Source organism: Marmota monax, unplaced genomic scaffold (genome assembly GCF_021218885.2).
Source record: "Marmota monax isolate L192 unplaced genomic scaffold, Marmota_monax_Labrador192_F-V1.1 WCK01_AAM20220418_F8-fsc01376, whole genome shotgun sequence".
Classification (NCBI taxonomy): Eukaryota; Metazoa; Chordata; class Mammalia; order Rodentia; family Sciuridae; genus Marmota; species Marmota monax.
The window spans coordinates 61,080-71,120 of NW_026693915.1; the positions used below are offsets into that span (position 1 = coordinate 61,080).

The following is a 10,041-nucleotide window of genomic DNA, read 5'->3' on the forward strand; positions in this document are numbered from 1 at the left end:
TCCACTTCTCCTCTTCTCTGTTCCCCCCAGGAGGACATCTTGGAGAGAGGTTCTGGGGGCAGTGCCCCTTTAGGGTTAGGAGAGGACCTGAACCCTTTCTATAGATCACACTGTCTGAAAGAAATAAATAGGAGCACAGGTGTCATTTTAAAGTTTCTTATAGCCACACTTTTAAAAGTAAAAAAAAGACAGGTGAAATTAATTTTAATAGTGTATTTTGTTTAATTCAATATATCCAAATGTTATTTCAACATGTAATCAATATAAGACCATCAATGAGGTGGCTTTCATTTTTTCCATGTTCTCTTCATATGCAGTGTGTATTTCTCACTGGCAACATGCTGGGTTTGGATGAGAAACATTTCAGTACTCTACAGTTGCCTGGGGCTGGGGATACCGTATTGGCCAACACAAATTGAGGACTGAGAGCTCATTGTTGGGAGGTGGAAGTGGCAGGAGGGTTGAGGCTTCCTGAAAGCAGGCAACCTGTAGGGACTAGAGGCGTGGGCAGAGATGAGCACACTGGCCTTGTTAAGAAACAGAGAGCATGACAGCACGTGTGTGTGTGTGTGTGTGTGTGTGTGTGTGTCCGCGCATGCGCACGTGTGTGTCTGGGGGGCTCCTTCCTTTCCTGTCATCCACCCATTGTCCCTTCCTCTGCCTCTGTCCCCGCCAGCCCCCTCACTAGTTGTCCTTGGTAGATGGGCCACAGATGGTAGAAGTGAGGGGGAAGATGACGCAGGAGGGCAGTTGGCCACCGAGGGTCACTGCTGTGCCTTCTCTGACAGGTCCCCCTGCTCAGAAGAGAGGGGGAGACAGGCTGTGTAGACCCAATCAGAGACCAGGTCGGAAAAACCCTCCCTGCGGTTCCCACTAGATATGGCCAGGAAGGCCCTGGACCTTGGCTAGGGACAAACAGAACCTAAACAGGAGGGGGTGACATGGCAGAGCCAGAGGGTGACAGAGACCTGGTGTGTGGAAAGGGAACAGCCCCAGGGCTGTCCTCGCACGAGAAGACAAGGCCCGTGGGCTCCTCTCGGGAAGGGTTCGCAATAGACAAAACAGCACAGGATGTCCAGGAGCTCCAGCCGAGCGGCCAGCAAGACAAGGAGGTGAACTCGGCATTGGGGTGCGGCGGAGGGCGTGGCAGGGGGGCACTCAACCCTTTAGGATGCCAGGGTCCACTCTGGGATGGTCACTGGAGTCGAGCAGCCGGGAGGCCCTGCGCTGCCGCGGGTGGAATTTATCTTGGTGCCGTGCCAAGGGAGGGGACAGAGCCGGGCAGCTGGCTGGGCCTGTGTCACCTGGGGCGCGTTGGGTGCCCCTGCTCGGGCTCTTGGCAGAGGCTCCTCTCTGCTCGGCCACCTGTGGGCGTGGCTTTCCTGTGATGGCGCTGTTCGCATTGCCTTGGTGGCCGCTGGGTGGCCGTGGCCCCATCCACCTGGCCTCCCCATCCACCTGGCCTCCCCATCCACGTGGCCTCGGCTCTCACCGCCCTGGGTCCGGGCTGAGGCAGGGCTTGGGCGCCCCGAGGGCCGACGCTCCTGCCATTGCTGAGTGGCCCAGGCCCCGGGAGGCCGGCCAGGCCGGTCCTGCGGCTCACCCCGCCTCTCCTGCCCAGGCTGCCCTCTGGAGCCGGCCTCATGGAGCGGATCCAGGCCATCGCCCAGAACGTGTCGGACATCGCGGTGAAGGTGGACCAGATCCTGCGCCACAGCCTGCTCCTGCACAGCAAGGGTGGGTGTCGGGTGTTCACCACGCACCGGGGCTGCGCGTGGGGTGCTCGGGAGGCCTGACCCCTCCCCTGAGCTCACCTGGTTCCTGGGTCCTGCCGGGCTCTCAGCAAGGTGACCCAGGCCCACCCCGCCCCGCCACAGGGCGCCGGGACAGAGGAGGTCCCTGGAGTCCGGCCCCTGGGCTCGGCAGCTCCCAGAGAGGGGGCATCTGGGGAGGGTCCCAGGCCCCTCCACTCCCCCCTACAGGGGCTGCAGGCCTATCCCTGCCCTCCTCCGAAAGGGCAGGGCCGTGCTGTGGGCGCTTGAAGCCTTGCTGCTCCGGGCTCCTCATGGGCTCCGGCCACCTCTTCCAGCAGGCTGGGGGTGGAGGAGGGCAGCTCCTGGGGACCCTGTCAGGCCGCTGAGCTCCTGGCCTTTCAGGCGAGAAAACTCAGGCGGGTGGTGGAGGTGGGCCACCGCTGCCCTGTCCCATCGAAGACCATCCTGTCCCCCCCACCCTTGGCTCCTCCCTGGACCCCTGTCCTCAGCATGCTGACCTCTCCTTACAGTGTCTGAAGGTCGGCGGGACCAGTGCGAGGCGCCCAGTGACCCCAAGTTCCCTGACTGCTCTGGAAAGGTGGAGGTGAGCCCTGGCGCTGAGGGGGGTGGGAGCGCGGCTGGAGGGTGGCCCCGGGGGCTGTCCCAGCCTAGCCCTGGCAGTCTGACCTGGCAGGGCTGTTCACCAGCTAGGGCCTCTCTCCCCAGCCTGCGGCTCCGGCCCAGGCACAGCTGGCTGAAGCTGACCCCAGGGAAACGGTGTCTCTGCTGGACTCGGCATGGCCACCAACCCAGGCTCCCCAGGATGTCCCCCGAGGGGCTCCAGCACTTTCTCCTGGTAAAAGAGCTACTAAATGTGGGCCATCGGCAGCCTAATGCCTAACAGCTGGGAGAAGGAGTGGGACTGGCCGCTCTGTCCCCACCCTCCTGACGGAGGTTACCTATGAAAGTACCCCGGATCCTGGGTGGTTTCTGCTGGGTCAGGTACTGGCGTCCCCAGTTCCCCTGGCCTAGCGTCCCTCCCGCCCCTTCAGGGCCACCTCTGGCTGTGTGCCTGTCCCTGCAGGGAGCCGGTCACGGCTATAAAGCCTCCTCGCTGCTTTGGAGGGTTGGGCGTGGTGTTGCAAACCCCTTCCTGGAGGACCACTGGGGGCGTCCTTCCCTGGACCTTGCCCAGGCCACTTGCCCTGTGACAAGGGCCTGAGGCATGAAGGACAAGGACTTGGCCCCTGCATATCCTGACCCACCTGCTCCCCCAGGGTCTTCCTCTGCTGAGGCCTAGGGGATGGGGGTCCTGGCCCTGCCTCCTCTGGGGACTTTGGTGGCCAGGACAGATGGCCAGGTCTCTGCCCTTCCTTGCTGTGTCTCTAGGGAAGGACACACTTCATGGGCCCCGTCCTGGGAGACCTGGGGTCCCTGGGGGTGTGCACGCAAGGGGAGCCTGCAGGGGCCGGGGCTGGTGACGCCACCTGCTCAGACTTGGCCCCCTCCACAGTGGATGCGTGCCCGCTGGACCTCTGACCCCTGCTACGCCTTCTTCGGGGTGGACGGCACCGAGTGCTCCTTCCTCATCTACCTCAGTGAGGTCGAGTGGTTCTGTCCCCCGCTGCCCTGGAGAAACCAGACGTCGGCTCAGACGGCCCCCAAGCCCCTTCCCAGAGTCCAGGTAGGCCTGGAGGTGGGGGATGTCTCCCAGGCTGGACAGTCTCGGGGCAGTGGGAGAGACCTCAGCCCTGCCCGGGTGGAATCGGGCTGTGTCAGGAGGTGGACTGATGGGAGGTCAGTCAGACAGTGTCCCTCCTAGCCCTGGGGTGCTGCTCAGTGAAGCTGTTTTCAGGGACAGGCAGGGTCCCTGCAGGTGCCCCCTTAAGGGGCGGGGATAAGAGTGATAATAGCTGTCATTTGCTGAGGGCCTTCTGGGTGCAGACACTTTCCTCGTACCTAAATCTCCTGGCCGTCCTTCTGTGCTCGCATCTAACAATGACGAGTCTTAGGCTTAAAGTTAAGGGCTTTAATGCACCTGGTGAAGGGCAGCCCTGCCCCGACTCTGGCCACTGCCCTCACGGCCTCCTCGCAGCGGCCCCCTAGGCAGGGTCCCAGCTGGGAGCTGGGCCGGGACACGCCAGCCTGGCTGGGGGTCCGTGTGGGGGGTGAGAGCCAGCTCCTCGGCTTTGGGGGCTGGTGGGCCCCTTGGAAAGGACAAGAGAAGCCGGAGCAGACCCTAGCCTCACGAGAGGTGACAGTCCCTGTCCCCAGTGTGGCGGGGGCGGGGCTGGCTGCAGGTCGGGGCTGGGAGAGCTGAGGTCGGGACCCACCTCTAGGCAGTGTTCCGGAGCAACCTGTCGCACCTCCTGGAGCTGATGGGCAGTGGGAAGGAGTCCCTGATCTTCATGAAGAAGAGGACCAAGCGGCTCACGGCCCAGTGGGCGACGGCTGTCCAGCGTCTGGCACAGAAGCTGGGGGACGTCTGGAGGGACCAGAAGCAGGTCTGCCATCCTCCCAGGGCTCAGGTGGCGCTCAGGGCCCGCAGCCTCGGGGCAGGCACAGGGCAGACCCTCCGAGCAGCGCAGGGGGCTTCCTTGCACAGGATCCGTAGCGAGGGAGGCGGGGATGGCCGGGCCAGGATGGGTGCAGGAGAGGCCCTTCGCCGTCTGAGTCCCTCTCATTGCCTGAACTGTCTCTTGTCTGTCTTTGCATATGTCTGTCTGGAACATAACTCCTGACATCCCCAATACCTGGCGTGGTGACCTTGGCCTCCCAAAGTGCCCAACCTGGGGACAGTGTCTGCTGCACTGGTCCCCCAGCTGGTGAAGTGGGGGCGGGGGGAGGGCAGAGGTCTGCTGCCCTTCCACTGAACTCTTGCGTCCCGCTGACCCAGATTCTCGTCCACATTGGCTTCCTGACCGAGGAGTCCGGGGACGTCTTCAGCCCGCGGGTGCTGAAGGGCGGGCCTCTGGGGGAGATGGTGCAGTGGGCGGACATCCTGGCTGCTCTCTACATCCTGGGCCACAGCCTGCGGGTCACGGTCTCCCTGAAGGAGCTGCAGAGGTGAGTGCTGGGGACAGCCGCTGCCCTGGGCTGGGGCCAGGAAGGGACCCAGGAGGACCATCCCAGGAGCCACGGCTCCACCGCAGGCCCCACGGCCCCCGGATCCTGGGTGGTTCCTGCTCGGTCAGGTACTGGCGTCCCCAGTTCCCCACTGGCCCGCTCACCTGCCCCCTGCTTCCCCTCCCTGCTGACGTCCAGCCACGCGTGGGATGCACCCAGGAAGTGTGTTTGCACAGCACGGTTCTAACGGTGTCCAGTCTCCATCTCTGACCTGTGGTGGGGGGCAGTGTTTGCATTCAGGGCCTGACAATATCGGCTCTCGGGGCTGAGCCTCGTCATGCAGATGGGTCCCTGGTGCCTGCCATTGGTGGGCCGGGCACACCCTGGGGGCTTTCTCTTCTGGAACCAGATTCCTTCCTGGGCCTACTGTGGGGGCTGGGCCACCTGGAGGGTGGGTGCTAGGGTGGCTGGGTGGTGCCCACTCTTCTCCGCTGCTGAGTCTCCGGGGTCCCTCTCCTACCATCTGTCAGAGATGGAGTTCCTGGTGCTTGGGGAGAGGGTGGAGCTAAAGATTGTGAGTGTGAGTGTGTGTGTGTGTGTGTGTGCGCGCGTGCAGCAGAGAGGGAAGACGGAGGTTACCTATGAAAGTACGTGGGATACGTGAGGACACCAGGGATAAGCTGACCTCCTTGGTGTCGCTGTCCTCCTCAAGATGGAGAGGCTCGCGAGGCCCTGGATCCCACCTCCCATTCCTCCGCCTCCCCCAGAGGAAACCCATGGCTTGAATTTTGTGATTATACTTTGCCTTTTTTTTTTCAAAAAGAGTTTTCCCATAGGTGTGTGTCTATAAACGACGTGTGGTTCAGGTTTGGTCTGGTTCTGAGCTGTGTGACAGTGGCACCTACTGTCCTGGCCTCCGAGGCCTGTCTTTTCACCCGTGGTTACGTCGGACTTGTCCGTGCTGTTGCACGTGACTGTTTTCCAGTCATTTCCACTGCTGTGTAATATTCCACGGTGTGACTGTGCCATAATTATTCGTCAGTATTTGCTGTCTGTGAACACTTTTTCTTGCTTTAAAAATCGGTTTGAGCCAGGTGCTGGGGTGCACACATGTAATTCTGGCAACTCTAGAGATGGAGGCAGGAGGATTGCAAGTTTGAGGCCAACCTTGGCAACTTAGCAAAGCCCTGTTTCAAAAATAAAAAATAAAAAGGGCAGGGAATGTGACTCGGTGGTTAAGAGCTGTGGGTTCAATCCCTGGTACCAAAACAACAAAACAAAAAGCCCAAATTGGCTTGAACGGTGTATGCTGCGATGCTCACTCATGTCCATGTCACTTGGGGCACCTGTGTAAGGGTCTCTCAGGTCATTGAAGAGCCCACTCCAGGCTGGGAGCCGCCTGAAAGCCGGTGCTGAACCCACAGTGTGTTCTAGTTCAACCGTCCAAGGACAGATCTGAGAGACAGACCCTTCTATTGAGGCAGTTTCTCTGGGGTCTAGACTTAGATGCACAGTTTCCCCCCTCCAGCGGGGGTTCAGGGTGCATGAAAATTCAACTTTATGAGAATATACCAAACTGGTTTCCATGGTGACTCTGTCACCTGGCAGTCCCACCTGTTGGCCACAGGCCCCGTTCTTCGGGTGATCAGACTTGCTAGGTGAGGGTAGCATGCACGCGATGTCCCGTCCTGGCATTTCCTGACAGCCACGAGCGTCCCGTCCTGGCTCGGCAAGGTGGAAAGGATACAAGAGCAATATAGAGAAATCAACCACAGAACAATTTGAAAATGAAATTTATATTACCTTCACATAAAACAATAATAAATGTAAGTACAATTTCTGTATGCTGAAAACTTACATAAAACATTGGCAACAGAAATAAGGACGACCTACATAAGTGGAGGAAAGTTCCATGTTGATGGATTCCAAGACTCAGTATTGTCAAAATGGTGATTTTTGCAGGCATGGTAGTGACACCTATAATCCCAGGAGGCTGAGGCAGGAGGAAACATGTTGGAGGCCAACCTTTAGCAACACTCTCTCAAAACAAAAAGGGACTGGGGATGTAGCTTGGTGGAAGAGTGCCTCAGGTTTAATTCTTAGTACTGAAGAGGGGGTAAAAATAAAGAAGATAATTTTTACCACATGAATTCATAGACTGAAGCAAACTCAAGATCCCATAGGATTTCTTTGGGGGAAAATTGACAAGTTGACTCCAAGGTTTACAAGAAAATACAAATGACTTGGAATAAGCAAAACAATTTTGAAAAAGAGCAAGATTGGTAGAGTATCATTTTTAAATTCTAAAACTTACTGTGAATATGCAATAATTAATATAGGGCAGTATTGACACAAGGACAGATCGATTAAAAAAAAAAGAATTGAGGATCCAGAAATTCTTATATTTCTGGCCAATTGATTTCTTATTTATTTTTTCTGGTACTGATTGAACTTGGGGGCACTCTACCACTGAGCTACATTCCCATAGTTTTTTTTCATTTTTAATTTGAGATAGGATCTTGCTAAGTTGTTGATGCTGGCCTCTGATCTGCAATCCTTTCTCAGACTTGATAGTTAATGGGATTGCAGGCATGCACCACTGCACCCAGCTTTTTTTTTTTTAAGGTCTCTAATTATTATTATTCTTTGTTTTGTTGTTTTATTTTTTTGCATTGCCAGGTTTGATCCCAGGGCCTTGCACATGCTAGGCAAGCAAACATCCTCAGCCCCTTGTCAATTGATTTCTGACAAACATAGCAAGATAATTCAATGGGGAAAGGATAATCTTTTCAAGAAATTGAATAGTCAATGGATGGGCGTTGTTTGTGGCGCATGCCTATAATCCCAATGGCTCTAGAGGCTGAGACAGGAGGATCTTGAGTTCAAAGCCAATTTCAGCAATAGTGAGGCGCTAAGCAACTCAGTGAGACCCTGTCTCTAAATAAAATACAAAATAGGGCTGAGGATACAGCTCAGTAGTTGAATGCCTCTGTGTTCAATCCCTGGTACCCGCTCTGCCACAAAAAAAGAAATTGAATATTTACATGCAAAAGAATAAACCTAGACCCTTACCTTACACCGAAGTACATAAATACCAAAGCAAAGTAGGTCATAGTCATCATGGTAAAAGCTGAAACCATAAAGCCACTATGTGAGAAAATGGAAGAAAATCTTTCACCCAGGTTGGGTAGAGTTTTAGGTATGACACCAAAGGCATGATGCTTTAAAAAAAAAAATGGATGAATTGGATCTCATCAAAATTAAAAACTTTTATTTCAAGAGCCAGAATTCAGATAAATGTAAACACAAGGCACAGATTAGATTAGATTAGAAAATACTGCAGATTGTTTGCCTGACGAAAGGCAAAATTTGTATCCAAAATATATAGAGAACTCTTATAACTGATTAATAGTAAGAAAACCCAGGTGGGTGCAGTGGCTCATACCTGTAATCCCAGTGGCTCTGGAGGCTGAGGCAGGAGAATTGCAGGTTCAAAGCCAACCTCAGCAAAAGTGAGGCGCTAAGTGACTCAGTGAGACCCTGTCTGTAAGTAAAATTTAAAAAATAGGGCTGGGGATGTGTCTCAGTGCTCGAGTGCCCCCCGAGTTATTATAAGTGCCTCTAAATTATTAGAAAAAACTTATAAGAAGAAAAACCAATTTTAAAATAGGCAAAAATTTTGATTTCACCAAAGAAGGTATATGAATGGCTAAGAGTGTTACAGGCCACGCTATATGGGCAATGACGTATAGCCAAACAGTTGCCAAACAGATTCATGTAAGAAATGCTTCTCCCATGGGAACACTCCCCCTCTGTGCCTATCAATAGTTGCTTAGCATAGCATGTTTGGCAACACAAAATGGTAATTCTTTTTTTTTTTTTTAAGAATTATTTTTTAACATTTAGTTTTTAGTTTTCGGCAGACACAACATCTTTGTTTGTATGTGGTGCTGAGGATCGGACCCGGGCCGCACGCATGCCAGGCGAGCGCGCTACCGCTTGAGCCACATCCCCAGCCCAAAATGGTAATTCTTACGCAATGTAAAATTGTTCTCTTTGGTTCCCATTTTTCTTGAGCAGTGTACTCTGTCAGCGATTGATCGTTTAGATGTTAGTAACCATTCTCTAACTTGTACTCAATTAGGGTCATTTTGACCCACTTCCCTTCTGCTTGCTTGCTGCTATGCCAACCTGGAAAGTCCCCGGGGAAATCCCAATGTACCCACTGCACTGTTTGGCTAACTGCTCAATTCAGCTCTGTGCCTCTGCTTGCGGATGTGGGCCACCCGGCTAAATAAAGACTCCAATTCAAACAAAATGGACTTGGTATGTTCTCTGAACGGTCTGCCCCATAACAAGAGGACATGAAAAGACGCTTGTGGTTGTACATGTTGTGAACATAGCATGGTTGGGTATTCAAATTGGTGCAACCACTTTGGAAAGCAGTAAGGAGATTCCTTAGAAAACTTACAATGGAAGCACCATTTGATCCAGTCATCCCACTCCTCGGTCTATACCCAAAGGACTTAAAATCAGATACTACAGTGATGTAGCCACATGAATGTTTATAGCAGCTCAATTCACAATAGCCAAGCTATGGAACCAACCTAGGTGCCCTTCAATAGATGAATGGATAAAGAAAATGTGGTACATATACACAATGGGATATTACTCAGCCATAAAGAAAAATGAAATTATGGCATTTGCCAGCAAATGGCTGGAACTAGAGAATATTATGCTAAGTGAAATTAGCCAGTCTCCCAAAGCCAAAGGCTGAATATTCTCTCTGATATGTGGATGCTAATTCACAACAAGGGAGGGTGGGGAGGAGAAGAAGAGAAGTTCACTGGACTAGACAAAGGGGAATGAAGGGAAAGGAGGGGGAGGGGAATAGGAAGGACAAGAGAATTATTTAGAAATAAAGATTTCAAAGCTTAGTTTTTAGAAGTGAGCTTCAATATCAGGACCAGATTGACAGCTGGGGTGTTCTGGGATTCTGTGCCCAGAGCTGCTGGACCTCTGCCTGCTCAGGGCCCTATCTGGTGCTTGGGAGCAGAGTAGGAGTAGCCTATACCTGGTGTCCATAGGCTGAGACTGAAAGACAGTCAAATCCTGAGAAAAGCAACCCAAACCTGCTTTCTTCCTCAACCCTCTGCCTGCATTCTGGTCAAGGAGGTTACACAGCATGTCCAATGGCTCTAGCTCCTGGAGAAGGACACCA

General features: G+C 53.8%; 1 protein-coding gene across 3 annotated transcripts; it reads left to right on the plus strand.

Moving 5' to 3' along the window:
- The first annotated feature begins 1,515 nt into the window (after positions 1-1,515).
- LOC124105998 (alpha-1,6-mannosylglycoprotein 6-beta-N-acetylglucosaminyltransferase B) lies at positions 1,516-9,138 on the plus strand. 3 transcript variants are annotated; one of them, XM_046463481.2, is made up of 6 exons: positions 1,516-1,737; positions 2,285-2,358; positions 3,268-3,438; positions 4,094-4,258; positions 4,651-4,820; positions 8,727-8,865. In XM_046463481.2, the coding sequence occupies exons 1-6, from the start codon at positions 1,644-1,646 to the stop codon at positions 8,731-8,733; spliced, it is 681 nt and encodes a 226-aa protein (XP_046319437.1). In that variant the 5' UTR covers positions 1,516-1,643; the 3' UTR covers positions 8,734-8,865. The 3 variants fall into 3 exon arrangements, with proteins under 3 accessions (XP_046319437.1, XP_058441291.1, XP_058441290.1); XM_058585307.1 differs by having other exon boundaries at positions 1,518-1,737; positions 8,734-9,138; XM_058585308.1 differs by lacking the exon at positions 8,727-8,865 and having other exon boundaries at positions 1,517-1,737; positions 4,651-8,192.
- The last annotated feature ends 903 nt before the right edge of the window (positions 9,139-10,041 follow it).